Below are 14,212 nucleotides of genomic sequence, written 5' to 3' on the forward strand. Positions count from 1 at the left end.
AGAAAATTTCTGGGGAAAAAATCTTTAGGCTCATAAATGATAATTAATGATATAATGACACTATGAGCATCAGTGAAATAGATGAAAAGTCTAAAAATCTGCATCATCATGTTTAGAATACGACTTTATTGTATTAATTCCATCACAGCTGTTTCATTTTTTCCTCAAAAAATCTGCAAATGTTTCAATATAAATATTTTAATGAGACAAAAACCAAATTAGCTGCTGTTGAAATGTAGCACAGCTTATTTCAGTCTCATTATGGGACCAGTCTCAGAACTCTGCTGAAAAGAACCAACAATGTTGGAGAGAAACAGCTGATAGAGAAGAGAAGGATCAACCTTGGACTCCAGAGAGAGATTATAGATGGATTATAACAATGTACCTACAATAACAGCTCATTTACACAAAGTCTTTCTGGTCTTTAGTTTAATTAGGAACAATTTCAGTTGGTCTTTTTACAAACTTATTTTCAAACATCTGATTTAATGACAGAGACCTTCTGATTTGGACCATAAAAGGTGAACCAGGCTGTCCATACGAGGAGTGTTGTGGTTCTGTTTCGGTTGTCACTCAGACTTTTCACCTCCTCCTCTACCTGCAGGAGCGGCATTTAGGGGCGGGCTGATCTCTGAGAGCTGAGCCTCTGTCACACCTGCAGCTCGTCCCGCCTAAATTGGCTCCTACTTAAGCTAATAGTATCTTTGTCTCAGGTGCCGGATTGTTGCTCATGCTTCGGTACCGAGCTCCAGCTCAGAGATCACCAGCCCTTCGCCTTGCATTAATCTCCCGAGTAGTAAGTGTTTTCAGTGCCTCGCCACTGCTTTCAGTTGTACTTTTTCTCGACGGTTTTTTCCCATTTCATGGTGATTTTTCGTTTGCTTTTCTGTTGTTACTTTCTTAGAGGTTTTTTTTTGTTGTTACTTGGTTCGATCATTTGCATTTTTGTCAATAAAGAACCTTTTGTTTTGCACTCTCCATCTGGGTCCTGGCCTCCTTAACGCTCATGTAACAAGGAGCATCTTAACTGTTTAAAGGCTAAATTAAACTAAAATAAAATAAAACTTGACAGATCAGGAGCATCACAACCTGAAAGGAATAAAAAAAAAAAAAAAAAAAACCTCACCAAAACAGGGTTGGGGATTTTATTGAAAAGCAAAAATCAGCATTAATCTAAATCTAAAGCAGCAGAAAACTCCTGCAAAAATCTTAAATTTGTTTCCAGCTTCAACTTTCATCTCTACAACACAATCAGGAAATCATCTTTTAAACAAACCCTTTAAATCTGCCCTTAAATTATGAGTTTACACAACAGTTAATGTGAACACATCATCCAGAGATACATTATTGATCGGCTAAAAGCTAAATAAAGACCCAACACCCCCATTATTAAAGGTCACGCTCATGTTTAAACCCAAATGATGAGAAGAGTGATGATTTCTGGTTTAAATCAGTTGATTCTAAATGAAAACTAAAAATCAGAGCAAACACCACAGTTTTATACTGAATAACAGCAAAGATCTGATAATTACAACCTCTAACGTGTCTAATGGTTAATAAGCTGTTGCATTTATTCCAGGAGAACACTCCTCGTTCCAGAGCATCCTGAAAAGAAAAAGACCAAATAATCAAACACATTAAACCAGAATATTCATTGTTGATCCAGTTTCACCAGAGGAGCAGCTCAATGAATCAAAAACTGAAAAATAAAGCTGCTCTAACATGAAGCTACTCACCCTCTTCATGCTGACGGTTCTCCTTTAGTTTGGATTTGGCTTCAGTGGCTCCTTGACCTCAGTGTGACCTTCAGCTGTAAGGTCAGAACAAAGATTCTTAGAGCAGAAACCACAGTTACACACAATTACTGCAAGAGAAGTTCAGCAAACACCAGAGAAAATCCAAATGTGATTCAACTTTTACTCACGTTTGGTACATTTGCCTGCAACTGAGAAGAAAGTTGATTAGCTTTGCTGCTTTAGATCTTTGACAGAGATTTTATCAACGTTTTCTTCTTCCTTTGTCATTTAGACTAAAGCAAAAGCAGAGTGAAGGATTAAAGCTCTGCTTCCATCTCCATCTCTCACCTTTCTTCTTCCTGTAAAGGAGGAAACCAACGACGGCGACGAGAACGAGAGCCAGAACAGCAACTGCAACAGCAGCGATGACGGCCGTGTTACTGGGATCCTCTGCTGGAGAGGAAACAAGCAAAACCATCAAAACCAGCACAGATGACAAAGACTAAAGAAGATCATCTCCAAATATGTGTCTGAATTATTTAAGTGTGAGGAGAGCTGACATCTTTGGACGTTTGCTTGTTTGAACATTTGCTATTCCTGCTCATGTTCTGTAATTAGATCCTGTTGACTCAAGAAAAGAAGAAATATTCCTCAGACAGTAAAATCAGAGTGTGCTTCTCACCACCATCTCCTCTGACCCCAGGCTTCCCCCAGTTGGTCCTGATCTGGTTTTTGTCCAGTGTTGTGGTGATTTCCTTCACTCCAGACAGCTGAAACACACACTTGTAGCTGCTCCAGTCTTCAGGTGGGACTGAGGACACTTTCAGGTCAACACTCATCTGGAAGGTTCCGTCAGGGTTGAGGAGCATCTCTCCGTGGTCCACGTCCTCATGGAGCTCCTCTTCACCTTTCCTCCAGGACATTGTGGCTCTGTCGGGGTAGAAGCCTGTAGCGTGGCAGCTGACAGGAGAGGAGGGGGTCTTCTGGAGCAGAGACACTGACGGCAGCTCTGGGGGGACAGAGAGAGGATGAGAGGGAGGACCAGAGGGGGGCGATGGGGAGACAGGGTGGTGGGGGGGGGGTGAGAGACCGAGAGACAGGGTGGGAAGACCAGAGGGGGTCGATGGGGAGAGGCAGTAGGAAAACAGGTGAAGACAAGTGAGAGTGTGGGAGAGGGGAGAGGGGGGTAGGGGGAGAGGGGGGTGGGGGGAGAGATGTCGACAGGGTGGGAGAAAGAGAGGGGGAGAGGGAGAGAGGCAGTAGGAATACAGGTGAAGACAAGTGAGAGTAAAGGGAGGGTGGAAGAGGGGGGACATGGGGGAGGTGAGGGGAAGAGAGAGGGAGGGGAGAGACAGTTTGGGAGGGGGGGGGCTGGGGGGATGACACAGGTGTCCTGCAGGTGTGTGATGTCATGCTGCCACAGGTCATGTGACTCTACCTGTTCTCATCAGTGAGCTCTTCCCATAGTTCACATACTTCTGCAGCCACTCGATGCAAAACTGGGTGTAGTAGGACTTCTGCTCTTCTATCTCAGCTTCATCCTGATCCAACTTCCATTTGGTTTTCACAGCCTCCCATTTTGCAGCGACCCAGATTCCTTCCTTCAGTTTAAATGAGATAAAATCTTCTCCATCATAACCAAACTGATCAAATCCATTCTTCTCTCCAGTCTCATCGTCCCACACACAGCCGCACATCTTCTGGATTATGTGGACACCTGAGAGACAGGGACAGGGACAGAGACAGGGACAGAGGTGAGTAAAGCAGAGACGTCACAGCTCACCCACCTGTCAACAGGTGAGACCGTCTCACCGTCCCCCAGAGACTCACTGATGCTCCCAACAGCTGTCTCTGGTCTGATGGACACTGTCCTCACCTGGACAGTCCTCATTGATCCTGACTGAACCGTGTCACCCTTGTAAACCTGGAATCTGCTTCCTGTTTCCTTCACTCACGTCTTTATTCCAGCTTTTCTTTCCTAATAAACTTGATTCTTCTCTCAGTTTTGCTTTCATGATTCTGAGACGGTTCTTTGATCTTTATTCTGGAAAAATGGACCAATAAGATCTAAAATCAGAAAGTTCTTAAATCTGACTCAGAATCCAAAGTTGCTGTTTCCCTCGTTGCTGATCAGGCTGTAATTGCTCGTTGTGAGTGTTGATGATTCCTCATCCGTGTTTTAATTCTTTTCTCCTGGTAGGAAAACTGAGCTTTGATCTGAAGCAGCTCCATGTTGGAGGGTTCAACCTCCCAGATCAGGAGGGCTGGGCAGCCATTTTAGTTCCATCTGGCAGCGTTATTAGAGCGTCACACCAGACAAAGGGAGTTTGTTGATGGCAACAGTCTGAGAGGAACATGGAAACTGTATCAGCCTGAGGATTGGATGGATTTGATTCATCTTTAATCAGAAAATCCTCCAACATCCTTGCTCTGATCTTTAATGGAAGCTCCTTTTCGTTGTGCAGCTGGGATTTAATAAACTCATCATGAGATATTTGACACATTTTTATCAAGTTGTTGAAGCTTTTGCAGCAGGTTTTTGCCCTGGTTGATGTTATATCCTGATGTTTGTCTAATTCCTTCCTACTCCAGCTGATATGGAGGCGTCGCCATGGCGCCACTTTAGTCACAAACCATCAGCACACACAACCTTTCCTTTCTTCTTCTGTTTCAGCTCAAGAATCCAGCTGATGATGGGGAGATTTGTGCTGCTCTGCTGTTCATCGTTCTGCTTCTCATGTTGTTATTAGAGCTAATGAGGCTCAGAGTCATTAGAGCTTTTGGGACGACTGGAATCAGAGCTGGAAACAGCGTCTGTGGACCCGTCGGCTTTTCCATTCTGAACCTTTTTAGGAGGTTATTTTAGTCGGTAGAACCTCTAGATGTGGAAATTCTTGGACTTCCTTGTAGTTGTAATGATGCCGTTTCAGATGAAGTGATTTTTAAAAAGGGTCTGATTCTTTGAGTCCTGCTGTGTTTAAGCTCTCTAATATATGTGAACCTCTTTGTTCTGAACTGGTTGTTTCTACATGCAGGCTCCTGTTGTTGCTTCTGTCTTTAGAACCTTCTTCACTAACCATGAAAGAGGAGTCAGTTATTGGCAGATATACAAGTCAGTTCATTATTATGACTCTAAAGTCTTTTTAAGCCTTTTTCCCAGCTGCAGGTTCAGTTGCTGTCATTCAGAATATGCTGTTAACCTGCTGGTTTCCTCCTGAGGGGATAGAACTCCCTGGAGCCTCTTTATTCCACTCTCTTCTTCTTTTTGACTGCACATGCTGACATTATTCCTCTTGATGTTCATTCTGACCCGTGAGCGACCCTGATTCCACCTCTATTTGCCTGTATTGAAGATCAATCTGGACGTTAGCATTAATAAATCCATCAATGTCTCACTCAAAAAGTCTGATAATATTGTTCAATTGTAGAAATATTGATAATAAAGATGTGTAAGAACATTGATTTGACTTGATGGGACTCTGTCTTAGCTGGTTTTGTTGCCGACTCCTCAATACAAAAGGTCTCTATTTTCTGTCCAACAAGTCGCTAGAAGACGCTCAATGACGTCGTCTCACAATCCGCCCAATTATATTTACAGGTTGTTGGAACGTGAGAGGAGCAATGTTGCTGTGGGAGACACCAAAAGTCAGCAAAACACCTTAAATATGTTTTCAACTGCAAATAAACGTTTAATCTGTTGATCCTGTTTTGAATTTACCGACTTACCGTATTTTAGCGACCATAAGACGCAAATAAAAGTCTTAAATTTTCTCTAAAGTGGACAAGGTGTCTTAACATGTGATGTTCATGCGTGCGCCTTATGTGTGCACCCAGTTCCAAAATCTATAAATGCTTTTCAACATTCGCAAAAGCCATTTGGGATTCATTTCAGATACAGATGATGATGTACGTGAGTGCATTGCTAAATATATGCTAGCATGCATGTTTTAAGCTAGTGTAGCGGTATGTTTTACCATGCCTGCGCCTTATTGTCGCGAAAATAAGGTAAATCCTTTCTATAAATACAGCTTAATCCTGTTTGTCCTGCTGAGTCTCATGCTAGAATATGACTCTAAATCAAGAAGATTCCTGCTATGTGGGCTGGACCTGCTGGCCCTACGGCCGACCTCCTCCTGTATCCAGCCTGGAGAGCAGCAAAATGACCCAAAAGAGGCTCTCTGGAAGTGTTCCTGGTTATGTTGCTTTTTAAGCTTCTTGTCATGTTTCTAAACTTCTGCTCCATTATGAAGCCTAAAACAAGTGACGGGAACACAGGAACACCAACCCAAACACACGGAACTGTTTATAGAAGACTTTAACTGGACTACATTTGTCATCTAAATGGACTAAAAGAGAAACGTGTCAGAGGGAGAAAATGATAACGGCTCCGGCTCTAATTCAGCTTCATACGTTGATGTTTGTCTCCACCAACAGCAGAAAGAGTCACCAGATTTGTTGCTGCTCCCTGAGCAGATGTAGACAGGAAGTCACAAAGTTCTCAAAAGGGTTTTGTTGGTGTCACTAAGTGGAGCCGTTGGCTGGAAATATGAAAAACAGGCCCAGCCTCTGGTTCCAGGAGCAAATGTTCTGTGTATCTTCATGTGTTGGTGGGTTCATTTTCCTGTTTTTGGTGAGATCATCAGAACTAAATGTGGCGTTCATGACAATCATTCATTAATGAAAGGATGAAGTGGTGAAATGAGCCAGTGAGTGTTTGTGGGTGGTCCCAGATGAATGGATGATGCACAGACTCACTGTGGTCCACTTCAGCTCAGCTCAGCCGCTACAAACAAACGTGTGATGTGATGAATCCTCTAGTTTCTGCAGGTCATGTGACCTCTACTGGCTAACCTGCCGCTGACGCCCTGACCAACGTCTCTGGGGTATTATGGGATGGTCAGAAACAGTGTGAGTGAGGCAGGTCCGGTCCAGTTTCAGCGTTCTGCTGAGTCGGAGTGTGTCTGAGCCCAGAGGAGGCGTCATCACACTGTTGGATCAAGGTGAGTGAAACACTCCCAGATGAAGAGTGTGTGATCACCTGATCACCAAAACACACAACCGGACGCCAACAATAGTTTATCAGGAGTAAAGAAAAGTCAACTCACCTCCAGTTTGGTTGAAGCGCTGCTTTGCAATTTCAATGTTGCCTTTGAAGGTCTGCTGGGCACCAACACTAAGCTGAGTGTTTGTGTCCCAGTACTGAGGATAATCTGCTGTAACTTCCTTCATCCACTCCTGTTTGGGCTGAGTTCTCCTGGTGTTGCTGTCATAGTGAACCATCTGAACATCATCAACCATCCCAACAGCCACAAACTCTGGGAAGTTTGGAACTCCAGAAGATGCAGTGTAGAAATACTTCAGAGTGTGAGTCACTGAGAGAAAAATATCAAATATCACAACTTTACTGTCAGAAACGACTCAACAAGAGTTTAATATTAATAACACACAATCAGAAAACAAAATTAAATATAGAAAGACTAATTATTTAATTTATTTACACTTTCATTAGTTTCAAGTTTTTAAAGTTATTTTGATTTTAAAATCATCGTTGGCTTAAAATTTTTATCAGCACATTTTAAAGAATAACTAAAAAATAATCTCAGACTAGAAAAGAAACACTTTTATTTTCTTTAAAATAAACCTGTTTATTTTTCTTTCCTAACTTATTCAGGTTAATAAGTTAGTCACTATTTAAACGAGTGATTAATGACAACTTGAGCTGTTTCCAGTTAAACCTGAAACACTTCAAAATCTCCCTAAAATCACTGGAATTTTATTGAGGTTTGTTTCATAAGTTCATTTATTTGGAGGCAAATATAAAGTATTTCTTGTGGAAAGATTAATGGCAACATGTTAAACATCCCAACGCTGATTTGGGATCCTGTCTTCAGCTTCATCAGGATCACTTCTGTTCTGATTAAAGCTGATTTTTCTCCCTCACATGTTGGATCAATTGCAGCATTTCATCACATTTATTAATGATTAAAGTTTAAACCCTCCTGATATGAACTAGATTCCTCTCAGTCGTGTCTGATAGATGAGCCCAAGTGTGTGAATGATCGCCAAGCAAATGGAAACCTTCCGGAAATTTAGCCGGAAATGAAAGTTGCCTGACTGAATTCAGCGTTTCCACATTTAAAATGATCAGAACTGACCTGCTGAAGAGTCGGGCAGACTCATTAGTGCCAGAAGAAGCAGAAAGTCGAGGGATTTCATGATGAAAGCCAGTTTTTGTGGTCAGATACAAAGTGGATGATTCCGCCTCGACGGTCCGAGAAGAAAATGCGGAGGCGGAGAGAAAGGAGAAATAAACCGTGTTCACGTGATCAGGAGCCAATAGGAATTCTGCAATGGCACGACGTCACTTAGGACCAGGTAGGAGCGAATGGGGTCTGAACGGGGTCAAAGTGAAAGTGAAAGCGACTTTCAGAAGGTGGGGGGGGGGGGCTCTCCAGTTAGAGCAAACTTAAAGATCTAAAGTGTGTGTGGCTGCAAACGTCTGTCATTGTTGATCTAATGTTTAAATCCATCAATAATTCACTCCTTTAAGCCGGTGTGCGAGAGCTGCCCCACCATGACGTCACCTCCGGAACTAACACGCTCATTACCGGGTGAAGGGCTCTCTCTAGTGTCGGATCACTACACTCAACGTTCTCACACAATTTCCTAAAACTTTTGACTCTTTCAACATTTGACCTCCGAGTTTCAGTCTGGCGAAAGTCTGAAAACTGTTGGAAAGCTGCAGCGGAGGTCTTCATGTTCCCTCAAACATCTGGAGTTTACTGGGATTCAGAGTTCTGGGTGAACACACACTTTATTAAAATAAGTCTTCACTCTCTGAACTGAGATTTTCCCTTTGATAATTATTCAGGGATCACAGGTCCAAATTAGGAACCAACAAACTTTAAACTGCAGCTTGTTTATTTTTCTGTTTGAAGAGTTTTTTCCCAGCAGAATTCTTTTACATTGTTGCAAATTCACAAGGTCATTTTATTAATTCAGTGGGACAATTTTACAGCCAGTGAATGACTAATATATTGTTGTTGTTGTTTTATTTTATTGTTGTTGTCAATAATAATAATAATAATAATAATAATAATAATAATCGTCTTTTAGTTTGGTATATTGGACTGGTCCAATATTTGTGCTCGACAGATCAGGAAGTTACATTATTTTATTACCTCCTCGGTTGCCTGTCAGCTAATCTACTCAAACAGTTGATTTTACTGGTGTGTGATGATGCTGCAGCCAGAATTTGTCTATCAGTTGGCACAAATCAGATGATAATTTATCTTGCAGGGAATTAATTTATTCTTTTTTTTTATTCCAGCAGCCATCATCAGAAAATATCAGTACAAAAGAAAAGGGCAAAACACAATACAGCAAAAAACTGTCCTAAAGGCAAATGCACAAAAAAGGCATAAAATAGGTGGATTATTGTGTATATTAAATTAAACAAGTATACAGTAGTAAAATGAAGAAAGAGGAGTTTCCCGTGAGACGATGTGCATCAATCTTCAAATAAAAGAATATTTAAATATTTCAGATCAATGCCGCCCTCAGCTGGACACATCAGGAAATTACAACTTCCCGTTTGCTGCTCCAAAAACCCTCCTGGTGTTAAAGTCCATGAATTTGCTATTTAAGAAACTTCTTTTAACGTAGTTGCTGCTAAAATGCCAATAACGAAATAGCTTATTAAAATTCCCGCTGTAAAAGTTAAGTGTGAAAAATCCTTCTGTACCAGTTGGCTGTGTTTCACGTTGAGAGTTGTTTTCCCACACAATGAGGAAGTCCCGTGGAAAGGAAATGGTTGCAGGAATGCTGAGAATCTGGTCACACCGGAGTGGTTCTGCCTCTATCCTGGCACAGTATCATCAGGATCATCCTCAACTGTCGGTTCTGCTGGCAGCTCCACTGGTCATGTGCCTTTTGTAGAATATCCAACCTCTTTAAAGACGAAACACAAAATGGAGTCGTCTTCTGATCACAACGGGGACGCTGTAGAGAGATGTTTGATTAACTGACAGGTCGCTGCCAAGACTTCACAAGTGATTGTTGTTATTCAGCATGTGGGAAGCAGCTTGTTGACTGGGATCTCCTGAGAAGGCTGCTGGTGGGAACATTTCATCATTAAGATTAGAGCTGGAACCAAGCTGGAGAAATAAAAGGCCTATTTTTAAAGCAATAAACGCAGCGGGTTTTAGTTGCTCACCAGGATTATTCCTTGTCCTGATGCAGAACCGAATGGCGACGCCCACCGGCAGCAGCAGAACCACCAGGATCACTATGATAACAGCAGCACCAGGATGGTTTGAGGATGAGACTGGAACACAACACTGAACTTTTACTGCTCAACATGTGAGGTTATGTTCAGTTAAATGAAGAATCCCAGCGCTATGATCCGAGTGTAGGTTAGAGACAGGGATTGAGCCGAACATGTACTTCAGAACTGAAAAGGAAGCTTCTTTGGACATGATCTTTACTGGACCTTCAGAGGCTCACCAGTCTCCCCCCAGTTGGTCCTGATCTGGTTTTTGTCCAGTGTTGTGGTGATTTCCTTCCCTCCAGACAGCTGAAACACACACTTGTAGCTGCTCCAGTCTTCAGGTGGGACTGAGGACACGTTCAGGTCAACACTCATCTGGAAGGTTCCGTCAGGGTTGAGGAGCATCTCTCCGTGGTCCACGTCCTCATGGAGCTCCTCTTCACCTTTCCTCCAGGACAGTGTGGCTCTGTCGGGGTAGAAGCCTGTAGCGTGGCAGCTGACAGGAGAGGAGGGGGTCTTCTGGAGCAGAGACACTGACGGCAGCTCTGGGGGGACAGAGAGGAACCCATCATTTGTCTCATGGTGGTTCATCAGCAGGACAAAGTCAACCTTCGCCCCAATTTAAGGCTTCAAATGCTGCAACTGTTTAAACCTGATCAAAAACACCTGAAGAAGCTAACTGGGTCGGTAAAACTGAGAAGAGTCACGTTTTCCTGCATGTTGGACATATTAATGCAGGCAGTCAGTGACATCATCCTGTCACCTGGTCCTGCTGAGTTCTTACAGAAGGTTAACGTGTCTCTACCTGTTCTCTCCAGGTGCTCCTTCATAATGGCAGAATATTGCTTCATCCTTTCTTGGTGATGTACAGACTAATCCAGAGTGTTCTATGTTCATCAGAATCCCATCTGGGTTTTACAGCGAGAGCCTTTGGTGTCAGAGCCGTCCAGTGCAGCGTCTTCAGGTCCAGTTCCAACAGGTCTTCTCCGTCATAACCAAATTTTGAGAAAGCAGAGATTTCTCCTGTCTCACTGTCCAATTCACAATGATCAAGCCTCTGCATAACATGGACACCTGCTGGGAGAACGCAGAGGTCAGTAAATCTGGAGCATGCTATGCTAATTCACCTCCTTTCTTGAGTGCACAATGAGTTCTGCATGGAAGAAAAAGTGGATCACGGTCTCACCTCCAGTCTGATTGTAGATCTCCATCACATTGTACATCCAGTACTTCATGTAGGCTGGAAAATGCTCCACACACTCTGCAGTGTACCAGTCCAGCTGTTCTTGGTGATCGTCCAGGAACGTCTTTGCCCAGTTTGTCTTTGGCTCTACTTTCTTTTTAGTGGTGTCGCAGTATCCAACCTCAAGTCCACTGACCTCCATTCTTGCAAAAAACTCAGGGATGTTTGGGAGTCCAGAGGACAGGGAGTAGTAAATGGTGAGGGACGGTTGCACTAGGAGACAAACGGGAGATCTTTTAGAGGAGCCTTAAGACTGCAGACTGTAGGAACTCCAATAAATGGGCTGGAACCTGTGAGGAGGATCTTTTAAAGTGCATATAATTGTCCCATGACTGCTGTTGTTCCCCAGGGCAAGGCCTACTTTCTGCCACCGCGCTGTCCTCGCCTCACCCTGACTCTCGTTGAGACGCTTTTTCCTGCTCGTTCAAGGTCTCCACGTCGCCCTGCTGGAGTGCAGAACTCGCAGGACCTGACTCCCGTGTTGGCTCCCCGCTGGAGCTCTCTGTGCGCCCCGGAGGACTGGACGAGTGCTTCCCTGCGGTCCAGAAGGACTGCCAAATTAATCTTTGAATAAAGACTTTTTTTACTTTTACCACTGCGTTTTGCCTGCTATCAGGTCCTGGAAAAAACCTAAACCTAACAGATTCCTCTGAGTTGCGTCTGATAGATGACCCCAAGTGTGTGAATGATCGCCAAGCAAATGGAATCCTTGGTTCATTTCCGAGTCTTTGTTGTTTTTATTCAGAATAAAAGAAAGTAATCTAACTATAAGAGTGAAATATGTTTATGAAAGCTGCAATTTAGCCTGAAATGAAAGTTACCTGACTGAATTCAGCATTTCCACATTTAAAATCATCAGAACTGACCTGCTGAAGAGTCGGGCAGACTCATTAGTGCCAGAAGAAGCAGAACGTCGAGGGATTTCCTGGAAAAAACCTAAACCTAACAGATTCCTGTGAGTTGTGTCTGAACGGGGCCAAAGTGAAAGTGAAAGCCACTCGTTTTAGTGAGAGCTGGAGGGTGAAGGTGGGGGGGGGGCTCTCCAGTTAGAGCAAACTTAAAGATCTAAAGTGTGTGTTGCTGCAACAGTCTGTCATTGTTGATCTAATGTTTAAATCCATCAATAATTCACTCCTTTAAGCCGGTGTGCGAGAGCTGCCCCACCATGACGTCACCTCCGGAACTAACGCGCTCATTACCGGGTGAAGGGCTCTCTCTAGTGTCTGATCACTACACTCAACGTTCTCACACAATTTCCTAAAACTTTTGACTCTTTCAACTTTTGACCTCCGAGTTTCAGTCTGGCGAAAGTCTGAAAACTGTTGGAAAGCTGCAGCGGAGGTCTTCATGTTCCCTCAAACATCTGGAGTTTACTGGGATTCAGAGTTCTGGGTGAACACACACTTTATTAAAATAAGTCTTCACTCTCTGAACTGAGATTTTCCCTTTGATAATTATTCAGGGATCACAGGTCCAAATTAGGAACCAACAAACTTTAAACTGCAGCTTGTGTCAGGTTCCCAGTTTCTGGGAACTCTTTTGCAGGGTTTCTCCTGCAGGGGGCGTGGCCTCAGCCGCAGGTGGTGCCGGGGACTGGTGCACCTGCAGACTATCAGCAACCAAGCCACCTATTTATGGACTGTTCTCACGGTTGTCCAGCGTTGGCGTGTTTGGTCTGTTTCGGAATACCCCGGCTGTACCCTCCTGGACTTTCGTGAGACTTTTTCCTTCGTGGATAACTTTTGAACCCGTTTATCGGATTATTGTTTTGTCTTTATCCTTCATGGACTGCTTTCGACCCCGCTCGGGATTTTTGTCGTAAGTTTACATTCCCTGTTTTGATTAAGAACCGAGTCGTGGTCTCCACGCCTTTTTTTGAGTTGCACAACGTTCTATAAACTTTAATAAAGCTTCTCGGAACGATACGCCACTGTGTCCTGCCTGCTGTCGGGTCCTGATACAACCGCTCGTAACAGCTTGTTTATTCTGTTTGAAGAGTTTTTTTCCAGCAGAATTCTTTTACATTGTTGCAAATTTACAAGGTCATTTTATTAATTCAGTGGGACAATTTTACAGCCAGTGAATGGAAAAACAAAATAACAAATCAAGTGATGATAATAAAAGCATTAAGAAATAGAATCCATATAAAGATTTGTTACTAAAAAAACGTCTCAATATCTAAAAGCTCGTGTGTTGCTGGTGTCTTGTTGACATCAAAGTGATTTATTACAGAATAAATCCACCAAGATTTTGTATTTTCAACCACTTTGTCTGGTTAATGAATAAAAGTCAGTGATCATTTCTTTGGGTTTGGACACATTTCTAGCTAACAAAGATCCTTCACACCAGTCCATGAAGTCCTGAAGGACAAACTGGTGGACACACACTCACAGGGTCATCGACACCTTTGATCAAATGATATAAAACACAAAGGAAGACTGGATGGAACTCAGTTTAGCCAGCAGTTAAACTCACTTATTACATATTAAATTAATCAGACTAATACTGTGGTTCAACAGAAATAAACTTGAAATCTGACCAAACAGATAATTGTGTGTTGGTGCCCGTGTTCCTGGTTTTCTCACTAGGGGCGTGGCGGATCCACCTGGGTTCTCAGGTGACCGTCACACCTGCAGCTGGTCACCGAGCTCCACTCTTCAAAAGCCGCCGCCTCCGGTCGGTTTGTGGTCAACGTGGGTCAGTGGTGTCTTGTTAGGGAGAAAAGGGTTAGTTTTCTCCCTGTGCCGTTGCCTTCAGAGGAATGAGACGGAGACTCTTGTTTTACTTGTGTAAGGGTAACCACACGTCTGCCGTGTGAGCTACAGAGGTGCTGTCCAACAGGGTTTATTTATACTAACAAACATGTTATCAGATTAGGGTGGAGTGTTCGCAGACAAAAGCAGAACTGAACATATAGAAATTGGAACGGAACGTTCCAACAGCGGGTACATCTGTCTCTCGCTA

General features: G+C 43.2%; 2 protein-coding genes and 1 long non-coding RNA gene across 6 annotated transcripts; all 3 read right to left on the bottom strand.

Annotated features, from left to right (window-relative positions):
- Positions 1-1,131: 1,131 nt before the first annotated feature.
- On the bottom strand, positions 1,132-8,036 carry LOC115251636 (H-2 class I histocompatibility antigen, Q9 alpha chain-like). Of its 4 annotated transcripts, none has more exons than XM_029844605.1 (8): positions 7,892-8,036; positions 6,842-7,108; positions 3,175-3,453; positions 2,419-2,745; positions 2,085-2,189; positions 1,925-1,945; positions 1,737-1,810; positions 1,132-1,605 (listed from the first exon to the last, which is right to left on the bottom strand). In XM_029844605.1, the coding sequence occupies exons 1-7, from the start codon at positions 7,950-7,952 to the stop codon at positions 1,761-1,763; spliced, it is 1,110 nt and encodes a 369-aa protein (XP_029700465.1). In that variant the 5' UTR covers positions 7,953-8,036; the 3' UTR covers positions 1,132-1,605; positions 1,737-1,760. The 4 variants fall into 4 exon arrangements, with proteins under 4 accessions (XP_029700465.1, XP_029700468.1, XP_029700466.1 ...); XM_029844608.1 differs by having other exon boundaries at positions 1,438-1,605; positions 1,925-1,939; positions 2,085-2,186; XM_029844606.1 differs by having other exon boundaries at positions 1,438-1,605; positions 2,085-2,186.
- LOC115251648 (uncharacterized) lies at positions 4,296-5,335 on the bottom strand. The gene is made up of 2 exons (XR_003890159.1): positions 5,205-5,335; positions 4,296-5,078 (listed from the first exon to the last, which is right to left on the bottom strand). It is a non-coding gene; the product is annotated as an uncharacterized lncRNA (long non-coding RNA).
- Positions 8,037-9,708: 1,672 nt separating the features above from the next.
- LOC115251836 (major histocompatibility complex class I-related gene protein-like) lies at positions 9,709-11,427 on the bottom strand. Its single transcript, XM_029845505.1, has 5 exons — positions 11,192-11,427; positions 10,859-11,079; positions 10,242-10,614; positions 9,952-10,062; positions 9,709-9,737 (listed from the first exon to the last, which is right to left on the bottom strand). Exons 1-5 carry the CDS (start codon positions 11,388-11,390, stop codon positions 9,724-9,726), a joined length of 918 nt encoding a protein of 305 aa, XP_029701365.1. The 5' UTR covers positions 11,391-11,427; the 3' UTR covers positions 9,709-9,723.
- Between the last annotated feature and the right edge of the window lie 2,785 nt (positions 11,428-14,212).

Source organism: Takifugu rubripes, chromosome 12 (assembly GCF_901000725.2).
Source record: "Takifugu rubripes chromosome 12, fTakRub1.2, whole genome shotgun sequence".
Taxonomy (NCBI): Eukaryota; Metazoa; Chordata; class Actinopteri; order Tetraodontiformes; family Tetraodontidae; genus Takifugu; species Takifugu rubripes.

Coding starts and splice junctions, on each gene's coding strand:
- LOC115251636 (XM_029844605.1), bottom strand. CDS start 7,952: ATGAAATCCCTCGACTTTCTGCTTCTTCTGGCACTAATGAGTCTGCCC. Junction 3,454..6,841: donor GCGCTTCAACCAAACTGGAG/GTGAGTTGACTT, acceptor CCTGTCTCTCAG/GTGTCCACATAATCCAGAAG. Junction 1,811..1,924: donor TGCAGGCAAATGTACCAAAC/GTGAGTAAAAGT, acceptor CTGACCTTACAG/CTGAAGGTCACACTGAGGTC.
- LOC115251836 (XM_029845505.1), bottom strand. CDS start 11,390: ATGGAGGTCAGTGGACTTGAGGTTGGATACTGCGACACCACTAAAAAG. Junction 11,080..11,191: donor GATCTACAATCAGACTGGAG/GTGAGACCGTGA, acceptor TTCTCCCAGCAG/GTGTCCATGTTATGCAGAGG. Junction 10,615..10,858: donor GTCTGTACATCACCAAGAAA/GGATGAAGCAAT, acceptor ATTGGGGCGAAG/GTTGACTTTGTCCTGCTGAT.